Source organism: Myotis daubentonii, chromosome 4, assembly GCF_963259705.1.
Source record: "Myotis daubentonii chromosome 4, mMyoDau2.1, whole genome shotgun sequence".
NCBI classification, from domain to species: Eukaryota; Metazoa; Chordata; class Mammalia; order Chiroptera; family Vespertilionidae; genus Myotis; species Myotis daubentonii.
The window spans coordinates 65,617,752-65,641,367 of record NC_081843.1 but is presented as its reverse complement, the minus strand read 5'-3'; the positions used below and the strand labels follow the sequence as shown (position 1 = coordinate 65,641,367).

The window sequence follows — 23,616 nt, the reverse complement described above, 5'->3', positions numbered from 1 at the left end:
TAGAACAACCCAATTTTAAAAGTGAGCAAAAGATTTAAAAAGGCATTTCTTCAAAGAAGAGATATGGATTGCAAATAAGCATGAAAAAATTGTCAACATCATTACTGATTAGGTAAATGTAAATTAAAACCACCATAAGGAACTACTGTGTACCTATTAGGCAGGTTAAAATATTAAGAACTAACTCATCATGGTTCACTCCTTCTACCTCTGTAACTTTCCAAATAAACTTTTGGTTGTTAAGAAAACAAAAACTAACTCACCATAACAGTTTTAGTGAGAATGTGGAGGAAATGGACACTCATGCATTACTGGTAAGACTGTAAAATGTTGTAAACATTATTTTGGAAAATAATTTACCCATTTTTAAAAATAAATACATACCATATGATCCAGCCATTCCTCTCCTAGATATTTACTCAGTATAAATGAAAGCATATGTGCATACAAAGACTTGTATATTCATGACAGTTTTATTTGTAAAAGTCAAAAATCGGAAACAGCCCAAATATCCATCAACAGGTGAAAGGATACCTAATTGGAACACTACACAACAATAAAAAGAGAATGAACTAGTGACACATTCTTTTCGATGACTTTCAAAATAATGATGCCAAGTGAAATACACTAGAGAAAAAAGAATTCATCTGATTCCAATTACATAAAAATCTAGTAAATGCAAACTTATGTGTAGTGTTAGAAAACAGGTTGCTTGGGGATATGAGAAGCAGTGGTGCTGGGAGGTATTACAAAGATCATTTAGGGTTGATGTTCGTGTTAATTATCTTGATTGTGATGATGGTTTCACAGGTGTATATATGTGTCGAAGCTTATTAGATCATACATTTTATGTACTATTTACTGTCTGTTAATCATACTTCAGTAAAGGTGTTTTTTAAATGTATCTTTATTGTTGAAAGTATTACAGATGTCCCCTCTTTTTCCCCATTATCCTCCTCACCCCACTCCTGTCCCTTCCCCAGGCCTTCACCAAACTATTTTCTGTGTCCATGGTTATGCATATATGCATATAAGTTCTTTAAGCTAGTTTTAAACAACCCTATGCTTAAATCCATGATAGGGTCTATATGAGATAGTCAATGTTTGCTTCTTTTTTTTTTAATGTATCTCAATAGTTGTAATAGAGAATAAGATCAAATTGTTGCCTTTAAGGAGTTGACAGTTTTCCACAAAATTAAGGCTGATTTTATCTAAGAATTGGGGAAATTGAGGTTTATAGGAAAACCAATCCTTAGGTTAATAAAATCCTGTTTTAAAAATAAAGAGGAGGGAAGGGTTGTTTATAGTTGAACTAAATGGCCATATATTTATGATAGAGTTGACATTTCAAGTATGCCTTGAAAAATGGACATGATTTCAACAGAGGAAGATGAGAAACCAATTCTGGCTAGAAAAAAAAGAAAGAAGAGAACAAAGCAGAGTTGAGATGATGGAACATGTTTTAGGGAATAGCAATCAATGGAGTTAAAGCATTTCTGTTTCCTCTTTGGAAATTTCTTTGACTTCACAAGCAGGATTAATCAATCTCGACTCTGTGTTTTCTGATAATTTAATCCATATCTGTCACGTTTTATTGCATCATATGTGTCTCTGGCTTTATCCTTGGGCACTCTCTTTTTAGAAAGGACAATATTTGGCTTATTATAAATGTTCAATAGTAAGTGCTATGCCACTTTTAAAAAATAGGGAAGTCTGGTAGTCTATTGTGATTAGAGTAGGCAGGTGGAATGAACTGGTCCTATAAAAGCAGAGAAGGTTTTGGATTAGATGGAGAGTACATCATAAGCAGAGGAGTGAGAATGTCCATAGTAAAGTGTGTGGGGTGGAGCAAGGGGAGTATATATTAAGGGCTACTGAGAATTGAATCAGACCTTAAGAATGGAATTTGGGGTGTTAAAACTGCATTCTGAAAACACAATTTTAAAAAATAACCTATACTAATTTGATTCAAATAAAAAGTATTGAAAAGAATAATAGTTATTTAAATTAGTATGTCACTTATAAATAATTTCATAAGGTGCTTAAAACTAGGGACATCCAATTACAACTTGGATTTCATTATTATTTTAAACTAGAGGCCTGGTGCACGGATTCATGCACAGGTGAGGTCCCTCAACCTGGCCTGCATCCTCTCACAATCCGGGACCCTTGGGGGGGGGGGGGGATGTAGCAGTGCCGAAGAGGCGGGCAGCCAGGGAGGAGCCCCAGCCCGGGCCGGGTGCAGCTTTGCTGCCACTTATCCTGGCCCCGCTGCACCTGCCGCCGCTGCTGCGAGCACTGCCACTGAGGCAGGAGAGTCTCCCGCCGCCGCAGCTACGCTTATCAGCTGTGAGCCCAGCTTCTGGCTGAGCGACGCTCCCACTGTGGGAGTGGACTGACCACTGGGGGACAGCTCCTGTGTTGAGCGTCTGACCTGTGGTCGTCAGTGTGCGTCATAGCAACCAGTCAACTGGTCATTCAAGTCGATCTGGTCGTTTGGTCATAATGGTTGCTTAGGCGCGCGCACACACACACACACACACACACACACCCCAGATAATTATGACCACCTGATGTTTGTAGGCAAATTAGCTATAATTTTGCGCTGAAGTTGCTAGAGGGCCAGACCATTATAAACAGGGAAGCAGGTTGTTTACCACGATAGTAGAAGTGATTTTTTTTCTGAAGATATGGGTAAACAACGTGATTTAACAGCCTTTGAATATGGGATATGTGTGTGTGTGTATCAAACTGTTTAGGTTATTTAGAACAAAAATATCAAGTAATTTCAACATAATCCATATTTTAGAATCTGAATTAGAGAGACTGAATTTATTGAATTTTTAAAGATTTTTATGGAAACAGATACCACTTTGCGAAAAGAAAACATAAAACAGTGCAACTATTCTTTGGGGGAAGGGAGGTGTGCTGATCTCACAGCCTGTGCTTCCAAGGTCTTTGAGGCATGATCTCGGTGCTTTGCTTTAGTGAAGGTGTTCAGTGAACACTTGTGGAAATTAGAAAGGTTAAATTGATGACCTAACATGTGTTACAACTCAGAAGTTAGAAGCTAAAATTGAGGAAAATCTAAGCATGTTTTTATAATAAACTCTAATCATTCAAAAGCTATTTGTGGTATGATCTGGAAAGGCAAATTTGTTGACTTTATTTTTTCAGGGAACTCATTTGGTCATGATAAATAAGCAAATTATAGAGCATCTTAGATGGTGGTAAATTCTGTTTTCAAAAAAGAAAATAAAAGTAGGGATGGGGGAATCACATGTGTTAGAAGGAAAGACAGTGTAATTTTAAATAGTGTGGTCAAGAGAGGCCTGATGGCGAAGGTCACTTTTGAACAAAGGCTTGAGGGCAGTTGAAGTAAAATCCCCAGGATTAGAGTAATCATAGCATTGGAAATTTAACTTTTAATTTGTCCATTTTGTTATGTATGTTTCTTCTCAGCAAAAGGATGCCGGTGAGGGGTAAAGTCAGCTTTTGCTTCTTTTTATTTTTTCCCATTAGCTTTGACTAAAACACATGTATTTCATGGGACTTTCGTTCATCAATAATTAGAACAAGGTTTACTTTGAGAATTTCCTCTTGGCAGTCCAAAGCAACATGTAACATAATTTCATAGAATCCATTCTTTCTTAGGAATATAAAAATTCATGTATTGCCAGTTTTAGAAGATTCTTAGTCATCTCAGTTTGGGCAACAAATCAAGTTATTGCCCCTTTGAGTCATGGAATCATAAATCAGATAAGAAAACAGTTTACTCTCTTAATATTCTTGATTGATTTTAGCCTGATTAAAAAATAAAAGTATTTGTTTCTTACAGATTGTGTTTCTGGCATCTGCATATGCAAGTCCCCAGCTCACAGATGAGAGCTGTTCGGCCCTGGCTGCTGTCGCCCATTACCTGTATCTTTGCCAGTTTAGCTGGATGCTCATTCAGGTTGGTACCTCATTTCCTCACTTCCACTCCCACCCCACACCCTTTCAACTTTTTAATGAATCAGACTATTTTATCTGATAGTCTTTATATTGAAATGGAAGTAATTTCATCACTGCATTCTCAGGAGATTAATGCAAGAAAAACTTTATACACTATACAGCAATAGAGAGCATATAAATTTGAGGAAATGAAAAGGACTCCTGTAAGGCTGAAAATAAGGGTGTAGTAGGAAATGAGGCTTTTGATGTGGGCTGCCTTGTAAGGCATGGGAAGAAAGCTGAACTTGTTTTGTAGAGGAAGTCATAGAGTTATTTTAAGCAAGGGAGTGACATGATGAGATTAGCATTTTAGAAAGATTTCCCTGTTAGTGGTGAATTGGGAACAGGGGAGAGTTGACAAGAGTTGACATAAGGCCCTAGCTGATTTGCTCAATGGATAGAGCATCAATCAGTCTGTGGACTGAAGGGCCCCTGGTTCGATTCCAGTCAAGGGCATATGCCCCTGTTGCAGGCTTGATCCCAAGTAGGGGGGTGTGCAGGAGGCAGCCACTCAATGATTCTCTCTCATCATTCATGTTTCTATCTCTCTCGCCCACTCCCTTCCTCTCTGAAAACAATAAAAATATATTTTAAAAGATAGTTGACATGAGGGCAAATCCAGTAGCATTAGATATAGGTGTGTCCAGGGGAGAGAAGAGCATCGGTCTGTGAACCAGGGAGGTAGCAGAAGAAGCTAAGGGAACTGGTCAGCTTTTAGGTGGCTTTTTTCTTTTCCTTTTTTTTAAGTAGAAATTTAGGGGGTCGTGATTGGTTATGAAGCCTGAAGAAGGTGGAACGAAGATAATGATCACTGGAGCCTGGGAGAAAGGTGATGGGGGGCGGTGGGGGGGTGGCATGCTCACTGTGAAGTTCCTGTGCAATTTCCAGTGGGAACTTTGAGAGAAGTGACTAGACAGGGCTAAATCTCAGAACCGAGGCCCTTGCTATCGAAATACATTAGCAAATTGTTGACTTAAAGTTGGAAAATGGAGCCACTGTTTTGGAAGAGATCACTTTGGGATAGAGTATAGGTTGAGGCCCTTAGCAACTAGTTAATGTTAGGTAGAGATTTGAACTCTCCTTTTTTTTTGCCTAAAATCCCAAAATCTGTCTCTATTGTCTTATGCTGATTTGCTTGATAAAGAAGTTAATGTGAGAATTGGATCCACTTCAGCAGGATTAATGTCACTAATGGCACAACTGAAATGCTGCCTTTGATAATGATTTCTACATAATGGTATTGTTAAATCTTTCATGTGATAGAAATAGTTTCATGTGAGTTTCTGAGTATGCCTGAGGATAAGTTTATGTAAACAGATGTATTGGGGCGCTTGCATATTCATTTTTCTTGTTGAATAAGAGGGATGTGGGATTTCCACTGTACAACAATATTTAAAGAAAGTGAGGTGGTATTATTATGAGAGAATAACAGACAGACTCAAGGAAGGGATATTTTCCTAGGTATGATATAGTTGTCAGTGCTGAATTGGAGTCCTGCATCTGGGCTTGAATTCTGGCACAGCCACTATCTTGGTAACCTTAATCAAGTTATTGACTCTAAGTTTTGGTTCTAAATTTGCGTATGGGTATAATAATTCCTATCTCATAGATTTTATAAAAATATATTTTATTGATTTTTCACAGAGAGGAACAGAGAGTTAGAAACATCGATGAGAGAGAAACATTGACCAGCTGTCTCCTGCACACTCCCTACTGGGGATGTGCCTGCAACCAAGGTACATGCCCTTGACCGGAATTGAACCTGGGACCTTTCAGTCCGCAGGCCGAAGCTCTATGCACTGAGCCAAACTGGTTAGGGCAGAATTTTTGTTTTATAGCTTTTTAAGCAGCTCTAATTATGGAAAGTTTGTAGTGTTCTCTAAATTTCCCCCAAAATTAAAAAAGTAAGAACAGCTCAGGCAGCGGGGCTCCATGGTTGAGCGTTGACCTATGAACCAGGAGGTCACAGTTCAATTCCTGGCCAGGGCACATTCTTGGGTTGTGTGCTCAATCCCCAATGCGGGACGTGTAGAAGGCACCTAATCAAGGATTCTCTTTCATCACTGATGTTTCTATCTCCCTCTCCCTGAAATTAATAAAAATATATTTTAAAAATAAAATGTAAAAATAAATTTAAACCATTTAGCATAAAACTTAAATATTTGCTGAAATTAACATAGCCTTTGCTAGATTATGTTATTACAAAATTCCTTAGGAGTTTAAGATGTGTGTCCTGTGCATGTTGTTATTTTTCTGCCTGGACTGAGATCCCCAGTGGTGTGCTGAAGGTCTTTGCCCATGTCCTTGACCTTTTCCGTTTTTTTCATGAGTGATTTGAAGAAAACACAGGAAACTGTCTTATCAGGTAGGAGCTGATGCAGACCTGAAAACGTAGCTAAAAGAGTGAGCTGCCTGCATCGAGAATACATGTAGAACCAATATAGAGAAGCCTTACCATGACAGATTGAAAACTAGAATGGAAGAGACATAATCTGATGCGGGTTAATGTAAACAATTTGAAATTTTAATTTAACACAAATTCAGCAATCAAATGTGTAACTGGATTGTTTAAAAACGTAAAACAACTACAGTTAACTACAAAAATAACCCAGGCCCAAGTTACATTAAAACAGTATGGAGACAGCTGTGGTTACATTATGATCTATGACGTTCAGGTTATGTTGAGACCCTTAACGTTTTCATGAATCCTGTTTCAGGGAGAATATTAATCAGCCAATGGGAAGCCAGAAAATAGTTCTATAAGAAACTTTAAGGCAGCTGCAGATAAGTAACCAGGAAAGGATTTAGGGAAAAGTGGTGGCTGTCTAGAATACAAAATACATTTCGAAGAACCAGAGCAAATGGGTCAAAAATTAGGGAAGCAAATTTGATTTGTGTTAGCATTTATAGCCAATAAAACTGTCAAAGTTGAAGAAGCTGTTTCTAAAAGCAGAGGACATCCAATTGCTAAAATTATTCAAACAGGGGAAAATGACTAATTTTCAAACATGGGTTTAAATGGATTTTTTTGCTTTGGGGGAGAGTTAGGACAGCATATAAAATTTTACCCAACATATATCTCTTCAAGTTTTAAGTAAATATGAGTATGGCTGGTGCATATTTAGTAAACTAATTAGCTCTCTGTGTGGCTAATGGTTTAGGAAAACTATTTAAAGTACCAGTGAAGTTCAGTGTATTTCAGATGGTACACACCATATTTTTCATGGTTTGTGGTTTGACCACAAGGGGAAAATTCAATAACTTCTGATTCTAGGTAGGATAATTCTAATGAGTTACTTTGTGGTTGAAGGTTGTCACTTTACTAGACTGTGGTTTCCCATTTATAATGTAATCTGCTAAAATATTTTTTAAAAAGTAGAATTCATTTTTAAAACTATGTTAAAGATTAGACTACTGTTAATTCAAAACTGTTAGCTAAATAAGGTTGAGATAATTGAGAGAATATTAGTATTTTAATGATTCTACTTTATATTTTCAGCTGTATAGGAGAGACTTTGATATATGTAAACAGGTGCATAACTTATAATGGCAAAAGGTAAACATTAACTTTAATTATTGGGCCAAGCATGTCAGAATTATTGTATATTTTGATCTTCATCGTATATTCAATCTTAGAAAAAATGCATTTTAGTAATTTTATCTTGAGAAGTTATTTTACTTTTGTATCACATACTTTTAATACAGTCTAGTAAAATTGGATTATATTATAGAGTAGGTAAAGAAAAATTTTATTGGCAAACAAGTTATATAACTTCTCCTAGCCTAGATTTTCTTATCTGAATAATCAAGATATGTAATAACAGTACCTCTCTTTGAGAATTGTCTAAAGATATAATGAATTAATACAGAAAATGAGCTTGGAATGGTACCTGGCACAGACTGCACACTCCATACATGTTTACCCATATTATTAGCTAAGCAAATATGCATGGCTGATATTTCATAGATTTTGAAATGTGTTGAATATTCTGTTTTTCCAATATAATTTTTACTTTTTTAAAAAACAAAAATTAGCTACATATAGTGGGAAATGTTAAAGTGAGGCATTCACTCACTAGGGGCAAAGCCTTAGCAAGCTGTATATCCCTAAGCTCTTTACTAAACAAGCACATGCATGGCTGATAGCAGGCTCCTGGACTAGCGGCCTTGACTCTGTTCTTCAAACCTCCTCTTTCTCTGAAAGGGAAATTACACTGTGTATGATGGGAGTAGAGTAGCAGATTATTTTGCTTATTTTTTTTCTTTTTAAGCAAACAACTTACAGATTCCCCTTTCGGCTATGGAGATTGAGTTTACCCTCTTGTTTGCTTTAAATGTAAGATCCCTCTGAAATTACTGAAATAATTTCCCACTTCCTTATAACAGCAGGGTCATGTCTGCTTTCAGAAAGATTGACAGTGAGAATTTAAACTCTTATAATATTTTTACTCTATTTTCCTAGTAATTGTTTTATTTTCATTTCCTTTCGATTTGCTTTCATTTTAGAAATAGCATATGCTAATGGTATAAAATATAATCAAACATTAGAGAAATATAAAGTGAAAAGTACATCTGTTTCTCCCTTTACACACACTCTCTACCCTCTGCTCTACTCTAAACCCTGCTTCCAAAGGTAAACACTGTGAATGACTTCCTGTGTATCCCACAGGAAATATTCCGCAAACATACAAATATTTATAAATGTATAAACAAGGACATATGTGTATGTACTTGTGTGTAAAAGTATATGTATATATATATATACACACATAGTGTATGTACATATTTATATTTAGTATATATATATTTTTGTGTGTACATATAAATTTACCACATACAGATGTACTTTGTATTCCAATTTTTAATAGTTATTCCATAATTTATTTTTCTAGCCTTCTATTATGAAATGCTGGTTATTTCTAATTATTTTTGCAATTATAAACAATGCTTCCTTAAACATCCTTGCACTCTGGATATTTGTTACTAATAGGCTATCCATAGAATGAATTACTAGAATTTAAACTTTTTCTATTAACATCTACATGAGAAATTATTATATACGTAAGTGGAAACATAATTTTGTCTGTATATTCATTCGGTCGAGTTTTATGATCATTTCCTGTCACAAGTAAATTGTATAGCATTCTGCTTCAATTATGACCAATATCCATACCTTGAGTTGTCCTTACAGTCTGTCTCACGCCTAGGGACACAGCTTACTCATAAAGGTAATGTTTTATTTTGAAACTAAAACTTACTTGAAAATGTATTTTCTAAATGGTAGAATAAAGTTAGAAAATTATTTTACAATTGCACTTGAGCCTTTATACCTTGTGCCTTAATTTCACCATATAGTAAGCCTATGAACAAATAAATGCACATATTATTTATTCCTTGGCAAAAAGGCCACTTACTACCAGAGCATGGCAACAGAAAGAGAAATGCTAAAATCAGCCATGTTTTTCTTTCGTCACGGATTTAATTTGGGAGGACATCGAAGGTATGAGAGAGAGCAGACTGGTAGTTACCAAGATAAAAGTGGCTTACCGAGGAGACACTGAGTTTCCCAACCCTCAAAAAGCCTTGTCGTTTATTTCACGCAAAATCGTTAAGAGAAAGAATAGCTGGAGCAAGGACATGTGGTAACATTTCTCAGTCTCGCCTCTGAAATGAATGACTAAGGGCTTATGGAAATGACAGAATGAATAGCATCGATGATCTCTGACCAAACTTGGTGCAATAAATCAGTCCAAGGTTTCTGATGACATAATAACCCAATATTAAATGTCAGGCTAGATGCCAATCTTATCTCACATACCATGAAAATTTATGGGGTCTAAACCTATTTTTAACTTAAAAAAAAAAAAAAGAAAAGGCATTTAGCTTTAAAATTTTACAACTATACTAATATGTATTATGTTAATCCATATTATATGAGTAAACTAATAATTTGTGCTTATGGAGCATCTGAAAGCATAATTATGAACTATGATAATCAAATAGATAACAAGGTGTGTCTTTGATTTTACTGTGTGAGCACTTGGAAAATAGAGGTAGTATTCATTGAAAATGTTACTATAAAAATAGACATTTCTATATGGGAATGAAGGAAATACGCTTACAGACACACAGTATTTCTATCTATATATGACCTGAATTATATCTGAGTATTTCAGTTGGTTGGTTTGCATCTTAATCAGAATCAACTTAAATTCTAACAGCATCACTTAATAATTATAGGAAATACTAGTGGCCCGTTGCATGAAGATTCGTGCAATAGGCCTTCCTTCCCCTGGCTGCCAGCACCTGTTTTCCTCCAGCACCCGGGACCCAGGCCTTTGGTCCAGCTGCAGCAGCAATGCTTGGCTTCTTCACTGCGGCCACGGCAGCGAGGCTTGGCTTCTCCACTCCGGCTGCTCCCAGCCCCTCCTTTTTTTTCTTCCAGTTCCTTGAGCGGAGGCCAGGGCTGGCTGGAAGCCTGGGTTGCCCCTGGCGACTCAGGCCCCCAGCCCCTCCTTGAGCGGAGCCCAGGGTGGGGCTAGAGGCCTGGGTCTCCCCTGGCAGCCCACGGAGCTGGAGCAAGAAGATGGCGGTGGCCACAGCCTCCAGCCCCTCCTTGAGCAGAGCCCAGGACCAGCAGGAAGCTTGACTTCCTCCATTGCCAGGAGCAACCCAAGCTTCCTGCTCGCTCCAGCTCCGTGGTTGCCACCATCTTCAGTTGTCTTCAGTCTTCACTCCGCGCCTGTGTATGCAAATTAATCACCATCTTTGTTGGGTTAATTTGCATGGTCCCTCTGATTGGCTGGTGGGTATAGCGGAGTGGTGGAGTGATGGTTAATTTGCATGTTTCTCTTTTATTATATAGGACTAGGGGCCCGGTGCACGAAATTCGTGCACTGGGTGTGTGTGTGTGGGGGGGGAGTGTCCCTCAGCCCAGCCTGCCCCCTCTCACATACTGGGAGCCCTCAGGCGTTGACCCCCATCACCCTCCAATCGCAGGATCGGCCCCTTGCCCAGGCCGGACGCCTCTGGTCTAGGCGTCCGGCCCGGGCAGCGGGGACCCGCAGTTGCAGCAGCCCCATGATCGTGGGCTTCGCTTTAGGCCCAGGCAAGGGACCCCTAGCTCTTGGGACTGCCAGCTTTGACCGTGCCCAGCTCCCATCGCTGGCTCCACCCCTACTTCCTGCTATCACTGACCAGGGCGGCAAAGGCACCTGATTCTCCGATCATGGCTGGGGGGCAGGGCAAAGGCGGCCCCAGGGCCACCTTTGCCCTGCCCCCCAGCTCTTAGCTCCCCCCTGGGTTTCCGATCACTGTCAGTGGCAGGGGGCTTCTTCCTGCTTTCCCTTTCGCCTCCCTGCATTGTGCCTACATATGCAAATTAACCGCCATCGTGTTGGCAGTTAACTGCCAATCTTAGTTGGCAGTTAACTGCCAATCATAGTTGGCAGTTAATTTGCATATAGCCCTGATTAGCCAATGAAAAGGGTAGCTCATACGCCAATTACCATTTATCTCTTTTATTAGTGTTGACTAGAGGCCCAGTGCACAAAAATTTGTGCACTCAGGGGGAGGGGTTCCCTCAGCCCAGCCTGTGCCCTCTCGCAGTCTGGGACCCCTCAGGGGATGACCACCTGCTGGCTTAGGCCCACTACCCGGGGGATTGGGCCTAAGATGGCAATCAGACATCCCTCTGGCAGCCCAGCAGCCCTTGGGGGATGTCCACTTGCCAGCGGGGAGCAGGCCTAAACTGCAGTCAGACATCCTTAGTTTTGCTGAGGAGGCGGGAGAGGCTCCCACCACCACTGCTGTACTGGCAGCCATCAGCCTGGCTTGTGGCTGAGCAGAGCTCCTCCCATGTCAGAGCCCCCTGACCACCAGAGGGCAGCTCCTGCATTGAACTCCTGCAGGGGCACCCTGGTGGTCAGTGTGTGTCATAGTGACCAGTCATTCCCAGTCATTCTGCTGTTAGGGTCAGTTTGCATATTACCCTGTTACTATATAGGATAGAGGACTGGTGCACGGGTGGGGGCCGGCTGGTTTGCCCTTAAGGGTGTCCCGGATCAGGGTGGGGATCCCGCTTGGGTGCCTGGCCAGCCTGGATGAGGGGATGATGGCTGTTTGCATCTGGTCGCACCCCCTTCAGGGTGGGGGTCCCCACTGGGGTGCCTGGCCAGTCTGGGTGAGGGGCTGAGGGCTGTTTTCAGGCTGGCAGGCAACTGAAGCTCCCAGCCTCTCCTTTCTTTCTGTTTTATTTTATTTTTATTTTTTTTTATGCTGGGATTTATTTACCTTCTATAGCTGTCACTGGAGCTGAGACCCGGCTCCAGCTCTGAGGCCCGGCTCCAGCTCTGAGGCTGCGGCTGGCTGAAAGCAGGTATCTGGGTTAGTTTAGCTTCTATAATTGAAACATTGTTGCCATCACTGCCGCTCTAAGCTCTGAGGCCGAAGCTGGCTGAAAGCAGGTATCTGGAGCTTGTTTAGCTTCTATAATTGCAACATAGTTGCTTAGAGTGCAGCTCAGAGGCCGGCAGCAGCAGGCGGGGAATGTTGGCTTCCTCCTTCACTGGAGCAAGCAAGCCTCCTGTTCGCTTCAGCTGCCTGGCTGCCGGCCGCCATCTTGGTTGGCAGTTAATTTGCATATCACCCTGAGTAGCCCATGGGTAGCAAAGTTACGGTTAATTACCATGTTTGTCTATTATTAGATAGGATAATTCCCCCATTTTCATTTTACTCCTGTGTTAAAAAATTATAATAAAACTTAAGACAAAAGTTATCTTGATTAAATGATATATAACTTAATAAGCAATGGCAAAAATATGAAGGTGGTCATTTAAATATACCAATGGTTAGCATTAACATTAAAGATCTCTATGGTAACAACACGGATTTTTAAACATACTACAGAAAAGTTTATTCAGTTAACCCTTTCAAGGTGGCTAATTTGATAGTTTTTAGTGCAGAAAATACTTTTTAATCTTTTTGGACTACCTTCAGAGGCTACATCACATCAATGCTCAGAAACTTTGTATCTGTGTATATGAATTGTAGTCAAGTTGAATTAATATAATTGGTTATATTAGGGATAGTAACATTTTGACTACATGGTTCTTTTGAGATAGTCCATAAGACAGTTCTAACAAAATTTTCAAAACTTAGAGATAGAAATGTAAATACAGGTCTAGATATTAAAATTTTCAGTTCACATTTAATCTTTAGCAGGAAAAATGTAAGATAGCCAGTGAATGGTAAGCCATGCTCAATACGAGAGAAGCATGTTTGCTGAGATTGACACCCTTTCACTTGTGTTGATAATTTTGTTAGTTTTAATATTGGATAAACACACAGAAGACACTAAGGCACACTGATCACATATGCTATATACCTGTCAGCATAAAATTATTATGCAAACATATGGTGTCTTCATACTCTTTTTTTTTTGTCCTCATATATTTACCTTAGTTTCCAAACAAAGAGCCATGATTATACGGAAAGCAATATACTCAAATGTTCTACTGTCTTCTTTTTTGTTTATATAATGGCAGTATTTGGAGCTTTTAACACAATCTTAGTTAAGTTCGTTTTTTGTTGTTGTTTTTTTGGAGGGAGGGTTAGGATGGAAGTGTGGGGGACAATGCAGAAAACACTAAGTTGGGTTAATTCAAGAAGCATTCAAATCATAAAAAGAATAATAGCATATATAAGATAACTCATTGAACCCAAGAACTGTAAATACAGTTTGACCTCACAAGGGACTGTGAGCATGAATGGAAGGTTTTGTCGATTCGTTTTCTCTGAAAACACTCCTCTGTCTCCACTGTGTTTTGGCTACCCCACCACTAACGTTCATATGTCCTCATTTCTCAGTTGACCAATTTAGACTATGATCAAAATTTAAGGAACTCAATGAGAGGTAATTGGTCCAGCCTAGGTTAGGCTTCTCCCTTGGATCAAAGCAGCTGTGGACAGAGAGGCAGGGTCATGAGCCCAGCCCGAATGTGTTATGTAGGAGGCGTGGTATGGGGAGATGAGTAGGAGTAGGGACAAGATTCAGAGAAGGAGAGCACATGACCTAGGCATATCCCCAAATGTATCTACCTACTCTATTAAAATGTGTCAAAATTGAAGTAAACCTTAGTCAAAAATGATCTTATATTTGGGCCATATATTTTCTAGAATAATTAAATGTATCATTATGTAGTGTCTGTGTGTGTGTGTGTATTAGTATTTATATTTTATAGCAAAAATATATAATGGGAAATACTGTACTTAGAGTTTACCTCAGTGATTGAATTCATTTGAGAAGGAAAGGGATTATTTTTTATTGATGAAAGCTTATGATTTTTAAAATATATTTTATTGATTTTTTTACAGAGAGGAAGGGAGAGGGAGAGGGATACAGAGTTAGAAACATCAATGAGATAGAAACATCGATTCAGCTGCCTCTTGCACGCCCCCTACTGGGGATGTGCCCGCAACCCAGGTACATGCCCTTGACCGGAATCGAACCTGGGACCCTTCAGTCTGCAGGCCGACGCTGTACCTGCTGAGCCAAACCAGTCAGGGCTGATTTTTTGAGCTTGTCTTGCTTAACTGAGTGCTCAAGAATTCAGCAACACCATGCCTAGAGCTCTTTGGACCCGAGGTATTACATGTATAAATCTAACAATTACACTTGTCCCAGTCTTACCTGAGCCTGTGGTAAAGGTCAGACAACCGCTGAAAGGTCCGGGGATCGAGCTGATGGAACTCATGTCCAGTGCTGTAAAAGCAGACATTTTGGATGTGTCCCGATCTTTATCATGATGAATCAACTTAGGAGACATTTATCAATCTGTTCTCTCCTCCCTGGAGAGAACCAACTGCACCACTGAATTACCATGTTGCCTGGATACACACAGACATCTATTTAAATAATTAGTACTTTTATTTTGGGCATGGGCCAATCATCCTTATTTTGCATGAAAACAGGCAGCATGGATCAACTTAGCATGAGACATTTGGTACAATTTCACTTATTTGTATCAATTTCTATACTAATTATAGAAAAATCGGGGGTGGAGGGGAAGGGGGAACCCTCTTGGATGTAATAATTTTTAAAAATAAGTTAGGACAGTTACATAAGCAACAACTCGTAACATGCTTCATAATTACAGATATAAGCAGATGTACATAAAGATAAGGAGTGCTGACAGGACATAAAATTCAGAGACAAAAATCTCCAAGTAACCAAACATGTCAATCCTTTCTTGGTTTAGCCCAATCAATACTAATTCCTCAAGGCTAATTTGGTTCAGATAGAATCTTTCTTGGAAGCCTCAGCAAAGAGCATCTGAAAATTTTCACACTAAATTAGGCATGTATTTCTTTCACATAGAAAGAAATTCCATGGTATCCCTGCTTACTTTTGCTTTCATACTATCTGACATCCTAATTGGAGGTTTTAAAGGAATTGGTAATATTTTTCCCATGGTGACTATGTAGTCAGCACTTCATCTGTCATATCTCATTTAATCTTTATAACAACCTCATTGTTCACACGAGGAAACAGAGGTTCTGGGATTGTTGTTACTTGTCCAGCGTTTTCCCGCTAGTGTGTGTGTGTGTGTGTGTGTGTGTGTGTGTGTGTGTGTGTGTATTTCGTCTGTACTCACACCCTTTCTACCCTATGAAATTGAGAAGGGAAATTTTCCAGTAAGTATTAATTGTGTGAAGTATATATGACATGACATTTTTGGTCTTTTTAAATTTTATTTATTTATTTACTTTTACTAAATTGACCATAAGTCCTCCTCAGGGAAAGAGAACACTAGAAGACAGAATATGTAAGTTCTAGATGTGGCTTACATATAAGCTAGGTGTGGTGTTTAGAGCCAATAATATTTCCAGTCCTCCGTTTCCTTATTCCATCTAGCTACTGTATCCCCTCACTCCCCCCTCTATAAAATTGTCCCTTTTATATGTTTATCTTAGATAAGAAATAACAGATATAAAATATGATACGTATACAATATATATTTTTTATTTTTTGATAATCCTCACCTGAGATTTTTTTCCCATTGCTTTTCGGAGAAAGGAGAAAGGAGAGAGAGGGGAGGGAGGGAGGGAGGGAGGGAGAGAGAAAGAGAGAAAGAGAGAGAGAGAGAGAGAGAGAGAGAGAGAGAGAGAGAGAGAGAACCATCCATGTGAGAGAGACACATCAACTGGTTGCCTCCTACACGCATCCCGACAGGGGACAGAAGCAAAATGTCAATAGAGGTGTGTGCCTTTGACTGAGGATCAAACCTGCGACCCTTCAGTGCACAGGCCGAGGCTCTAACCAATGAGAATCCCAGCCAGGGCACAGAGACAATATAATACATGTTTCTCTTAATTATTTTTCCACTTGTTTGGACACTTAGATTCAGGAAAGTAAATACCTCCCCCCAACTCTTTCACTGCCTTAGTGCCCAAACTGGTCCCTGAAATTTAGTAAACAAGCAATAAATGCTTCTCAAGTGAGTGATTGAAAAGGAGAGCGATATAAACTGGGAAGGAAAAACAGCCACAAAACCTACCCCATTACAGTACTTGATCACTGTGCAATCATTTTCTGTTTACTTGCTTATGTCTCCTGCTTCAGGGTGGTGGGGGGAGGCTGAGACTGGGTTTATCTTCACAAGTGTGCCCCCTTTCCGTGGAACAGTGCCTGGCCCCACCATATGAGAGGCCCTCGGTAAATAAAAACCGACTTTTGAGATATCCTGAATACTCTGAGTATATGAAAGAATGAGTATATGAACTAACTTAAAAAAATCAACTCAAAACTATAATTTTTAAGTAGATCCTAGCCTTTTGCTCTTTATACCTAAGTCAGGTGAATTTGTGTCCTGTGCCATTAGACCAGAGCCTGTTCATTGTATGTTCTCTCTCCTTTCTTAGTCTGTGAATTTCTGGTACGTACTGGTGATGAATGATGAACACACAGAGAGGCGCTATCTGCTGTTTTTCCTTCTGAGCTGGGGACTTCCAGCTTTTGTGGTGATTCTGCTCATAGTCATTTTGAGAGGAATCTATCATCAGAGCATGCCACAGATCTACGGACTCATCCACGGTGACCTGTAAGTACGTCCAGGCAAAACACGTTGCCTTCTTAGCCTTCATGCACTGGGCAGCTTTATTCTAGATTGAAGGAAAACCAGGAAGACCTAGCTTTCCTGTCACACTGTCTGAAGCTCTGCTTTCTCTGATTATCCCTTTAAATAAGAAACTATTGTGCCCTAGCTGGTTTGGCTCAGTGGATAGAGTGTCACCCTGCTGATTGGAGGTTCCCAGGTTCCGTTCTGTTCAAGGGCACATGCCCAGGTTGCGGGCTCGATTCCAAGTGGAGGGTGTGCAGAAGGCAGCTGATCCAGGGTTCTCTCTCATCATTGATATTTCTATCTCTCTCTCCCTTCCCTTTATTCTTGGAAATCAATAAAAATGTGTATTTTTTTAAAAAAGAAAAGAACTATTGCCTCTCCAGTTCATTTTATAGATTTAATTTTCTCAGGTGAGGTGATATATCAAACAGTTCCAGTACCTTGGTATAATTTAGTTTATTCAAATAAGACCAGCAAAATACCTAGTGAAATCAAAGAACTATAAAGATTTTGATAAGGAATAAAAGCAGTGAAAAATTTTGGAGTGTGGAACATTAAGGAGTTTAATTAGGGGGTGGATTCGGGGGAAGTGGCGGGAGGAAAGCAGGCTCCATCATCCAGAAAAAAAAATTTGTTAAAAAAGCAAAAGATTGCATCAGAGTGAATGGAGAGTGTCTGCAAAAGTACATGGAAAGGAGACAAGGTCAGCTGGGTCCTTCTTATTTATGTACTAGAGGCCTGGTGCACAAAATTTGAGCACAGGTAGTGTCCCTAGGCATGGCTGGCCCTGGCCGGCAATCAGGGCCAATCTGTGACGCGATCGGGGGCAGGGGGGAGGGGAGGCGGGGAGGTGTACTCTGCTCGCACCCGCCTTGGCTGGCCTGGTGCTGCCTGCTTGCTGGCCCCACCCCCTGCCGCCGCCCCACCCTCCCAACCACTGTCAGGGCCTGTGGGCTGGGGGCAGCTCCTGCATTTAGCATCTGCCCCCTGGTGATCAGTGCACATCATAGCGACCAGTCGTTCCACCTGTCATTCTGCGGTTCAGTCGATTTGCATATTAAGGTTTTATATAGATAGATTAAGTGAATTTGTAGTTTTGGAGTCTAACAAATCTCCATGCACACATGTATATACATGCCTTAACCCCGAACTTGGTGTCTTACAAGCTCCTTTTATTGACTCCACATGTAGAAAGAAAAAACACAAAAACCTTTGTAATAATAAAGCTTATTCAGCTCCCTTGGTGTAACTATAATTAGAGAAAAGAGTAACATTTCAAAATTGGAAAGAATAGCTTATTCACAATCTTTTGAAGACAATGTTACCTAATTATTTCACAGGCTATTGTGGAGATAAAAATTACTTAATAGACATGAAAAATCGTTGAAAGTAAAAAGCACCATATAAGGAGAAATCATCTTAATATTCATATTGCCTGTGATCAGTTATGATTGTCTATTATATACTGAACAAATACTTGTGATCAATGTATGCAAATGTATTTTACACCTAAGCAATCACAGACACCTGCCCCACATCACATTCAACCAAAGGAGACTACTACATAATGCACACCTATTAAGATACCGTATATAGCAATTTTGTCTTTTTATTATTGAGGTTCAATGAGATTCCTTCATACTGATTATAATATTGTAATGCATTTTTCCCACATAAAATTCTAAACGCCTAATTGTCTAGAAAGGAACAATCATGTCTTTTCGAGATTTTGTTTACAACATTTTACTACCCCTGGCTTTAATTTAAGTCTTGGGATGCTGGGATTAATTTCAGAAAGTTCTGCATCATTCTTTGTCAGATACAAAGTAAGCATGAGACAAGCCCTGGTAGCCAGCAGCCCGTTCTTTCATGAGCTCCTGGGGGAGACAGGACTTACTTGGTGGCAGTTTTAACATTCCAGGTGTACCCTCCCAGCCTTGATGAATAGGACCTGATGAACGTGGTGTTAAGTAGAAGAAGCTCTCTCTTGATGTTTCTAAAAGGATGTTTTTAATTTTTCAATTACAGTTTACATTCAGTATTATTTTGTATTAGTTTCAGGTGTGCAGGTAGTGGTTAGGCAATCATATACTTACAAAGCATACCCCCTGATATTTCCAGCACCATACATAGTTATTACAGTGTTATTGACTATATTCCATATGCTGTGCTTTACATATTTTATCATTACCAATCTGAACTTCTCAATTCCTTCACCTTGTTCATCCAGTCCCCCATCCTCCTTCCCCTCTGGCAACCAGCAGTCTGTTCTTTGTACCTATAAGTCTGTTTCTGTTTTGTTTGTTCATTTATATTGTCCTTTAGATTTCAAATATAAGTAAAATCATATGGTATTAGTCTTTCTCTGATTATCTTATTTCACTTAGTATAATACCCTCTAGGTCCACCCATGTTGCCACAAATGGTAAGATTTCATCCTTTTTTATGGCTGAGTAATTCCACTGCATATATGTACCACCACTTTCTCATCCACTCACCTATTTATGGGATTCCTTGACCTGGCTATTATAATATGCTGAAATGCGCATATGGGTGAATGTATTCTTTCAAATTAGTATTTTGGATTTCTGCAGATATATACCCCAAAATGGAATTGCTAGATCAGAAGGCAGTTCCATTTTTAATTTTTTTAGGAACCTCCATACTGTTTTCTATAGGGCTGTGCCAATTTACATTCCTACCAATCTGTGATCTTTATTATTTTCTTCTTCCTGCTAATTTGGAGCTTAGATTTTTGTGTTTTTTTGTTTTGTTTGGTTTGGTTTGGTTGGTTTAGTTCCTTGAGGCATAAAGTTAGGTTGTTATGTCTTTTCTTTTTACTTACTGTGGGCATTTATCACTATAAACTTTATCTTAGAACTGCTTTTGCTGTGTCCCATAAGTATTGGTGTGTTGTATTTCCATATTTGTTTGTTTAAAGATATTTTTTTTATTCTCCTTTTGATTAGTTGTTTGACCTATTGGTTGTTCAGGAGTGTACTATTTAATTTTAATATACTTGTGAATTTTCTAGTTTTCTTTCTGTTGTTGATTTCTGGTTTCATACCATTGTGGTTGGAAAAGATAGTTGGTATGACTTCAGTCTTCCTAAATTTGTTAAGACTTGGTTTATGACCTAGTATATGATCTACCCTGGAGAACGTTCTGCATGCAACTTGAAAACAATGTGTGTTCTGCAGCTGTTGGACGGCATGTTCTCTATATGTCTGTTAGGTCCATTTGGTCTAAAGTCCAACATTTCCTTATTAATCTTCTGCCTCGATGATCTCATTATTGTTGGAAATGAGATTATTGAAGTTCCTGACTGTTATTGGATTGTTGTGCATTTACCCCTCCAGGTCTCTTACTATTTGCCTAATATATTTGGATACATTGTTGGTTACATATATCTGTTTATGATTGTTCTAGCTCTGTGACACTGAGCAAGTTAACTTCTGAGAGCCTGCAGTTCTCCGTCTGTGGGATAGGTGTAATAAAATTGTGATGTGGATTGTGATGGGGATTGAGTGAGACGATGCATGTAGAGAAAATGTATGTGCAGTGCCTGGTAAGAGGAAGGGTGAGTTGTGACAAGCTCATGTATGGGCCTGTGAATGTTAGTCTCATCTGAAGTAGTAATTACATCTAACCTATCAGACAAGCCTGGCTAAACATTATTAACCCTATAAATTCTTGAAGGGCAGCTTACCATTTTACTACCTACAGTTATCCTGAAACTATCATTTCAGTGATTTCTATCTTTTTCTTTTGCACCTTTGACATTAGGATTACAAGCAACATACTCTAATATTTCTGAAACTCAAAAGATTTTACCAACATAAGTTAGAATTTGTTTTGCTTAGTTTTGTTTTTGTCATAAGGGAGGGGGGGACGCTCTAGCTTGCAGTCTTCTACGCTGGACGCTGTCTTATTTAATTCTGGCTGATATAACAGAATGCCTGGGTGACTTAAATGATAAACACTTACTTCTCACTTCTGGAAGCTGGAAATTCAGATCAGAGTGCCAGCATGGTCAGGCTCTTGGTGAGGGCCCCCTGGCTGGTTATGTCCTCACATGGCCTTCCTTGGAGCATGCGGGGAGGGAGTCTGCTTCCTTCCTATTTTTGTGAGGTAATTAATCCCATCACAAGCCCTGGGGCCTCATGACCCAGTATAACCTCCCAAAGGCCCCACCTCCAAATACTTCACATTGGGGGTTAGGGGTTCAACATAATTTATTTTGGCGGTGGGGAGATTTTGGTGACATTTAAATATTGAGTCCATATCAGATGTTTTTATGTTTAAAATTAATAGATTAAAATAAATTAAGTGTGAATACAATCTGACATAAAAGCTTAGATATTCATTTAGTTCCAGAGAGTCATTTTTGGTTAAGACCACGAGTTCTGAAAAATAGCAGAACTTCAGCTTCATTTATATTGAAATATAAAGAACTATATCCTTCTATCTCTGAGACATCTAAATTTATTCTAAAATTATTCTCAGAGAGTAGTGTCATATAAAGATTTTTATTTATAATGGCTTCATTAGTATCAACAATAGCTTTTTCCAAGTCATAATATTTATGATAATAACAATATTGTAATAATATGTAACCGAACCTGTAACCTTTTCCCAAAGATATTTAGTATACATTTTCTTATCTTTTTTCTATGTATATTCTAGCACATATATACAAACATGCTCACACACACATAGACACAACAAAAACAGGATACCATATGCACTAGATTGCAATTTACTTTTATTTATTAGACAATTTTCTATGTCATATATATCAATCACATTTTATACGATAATGTTCTATTATATTTATTTAACATTCTATTGGTGGACTTCTGGACTATTTTCAGTTTTTCTTTTTAACATTGTTATAATAAATATTCCCATAGAGGTAACTTTGTACACGTGTGTTGATATTTTTCAAAGGATGAATTTTGAGCCGTGGAATGGCTCATTCAAAGGACACATATATAATTTTTTACTTTATCAGATATTACCAAAGTGTTTTCCAAAATGGACACACCTGTTTACACTCAAATGACAAATTATGACAGAGCCTGTTACCCCACATTTTTGACAACTCTGAACATCATAAGATTTTTTTCAGTGTTTGACAATGTGATGTATATAGATATACATGGATATATAAATAGAAGGATACACATATATGTAGTTATTTAAGTTTTCATTTATTTAATTCTTAGTTATAATTTAATAGCCTCATTTATGTGCCAGACATTATGTGAGGTACATAGTCTCATGTATCCTTATGCAGCCCTTTGAATTTGAATATCTTTGCATAGATTTACTTAGCATTTTTATTTCTTTTGTGAATTATTTGTTCATTTTTCTGCATTAATCTTTCTGATTGTTTTTTCATGGTTTCCAATAATTTAAAAAGTGCTTTCTTTCTTGTTTCCTTTTTTTTTTTTTTTTAAGGTGAAGAGGTGAGGTGGGACACATTAATGCTATTAGCTATTGTCTCCCCTGAATTTTTTTTCTCTATTAATACATCTCCCTCCTATTCATTTTTAAAGAAAACTTATATTTTATGTATGAGATGAGCTTTGTGTGATAGCAGATTGTTTCAGAGAATTATTTTAAGTATTTTGTATGCTAATTAAATTTTCCAAGTATGATTATAATAATACAGTTAATATGTTGAGAGCCTTTGAAGTACTTAGGGTCAAAATGGTGAAAACATGTGTTGCCATAAGAAACTCAGTCTGTGTTCAACCTAATTCATTAACTAGAGGCAGAATCAGGAAGGCTGTTGATCACTCTTTCATGCAAAGGGCTAAAAACTTAGGCATTTGAAATATCAAGCCGAATAAAGCATTAGGAAAGAGGACATCATGAAACTGCAGGCGATAGAGTTGTAATGATAGAGATGCTTGTGAAATTGCATTCTATCTCACTTATTTTCTTTAAACAGTTTAGGAATAAAATGAAAAAGTTGGTCGGCTTTTTTTCAGATGCTCTATTTTACAAGGTATTTTGCAATCTCTCAAAACCTCTCATTTAGAAAACTAAGAAAGCTCATACAACCACAAATGGTCAAGTGTGTATTAGCTCAGGAAACAAATCAGTTATTTATAGAGGAAGTTCTGTTGAAGATGAGGTCTCTAATGAAAAAGGAAATGCCCACAAATATAAACAGTTTGTCAAACAGGATACTTAGTATAACTTAAAACCATTCCTGGCTCAAAAGGATTTTCTAACAGTTGACTTTGTGGTTCTGTTTTCTCCATTGTAGCTTCCCAGGAGCAGAGAATCTGTGTGTTGTTTCTTTTTTTCTTAATGTTCTTTGCTTTCATATGGTAAAATTAATCAGTGCTTGCTTTACAAGTTATGGAAAGCATAGTACTTCTAATCATCGATGTGTTTCTGGTTATATCTAGATTCATACGTTTTTATTTTTAGAATACAAAATTGGGATCACGCAGTTTTATCTCCTCTATTTCATTTAATGTTATAG

General features: G+C 38.5%; 1 protein-coding gene across 1 annotated transcript in view; it reads left to right on the top strand.

Annotated features, from left to right (window-relative positions):
• ADGRV1 (adhesion G protein-coupled receptor V1) overlaps positions 1-23,616 on the top strand; it is a 444,163-nt gene that overhangs the window by 278,789 nt on the left and 141,758 nt on the right. Inside the window, exons 84-85 of the mRNA XM_059695089.1 lie at positions 3,839-3,955; positions 16,915-17,093. Of these exons, the coding sequence (XP_059551072.1) occupies positions 3,839-3,955; positions 16,915-17,093 (296 nt within the window). The remainder of the gene's footprint in view (positions 1-3,838; positions 3,956-16,914; positions 17,094-23,616) is intronic.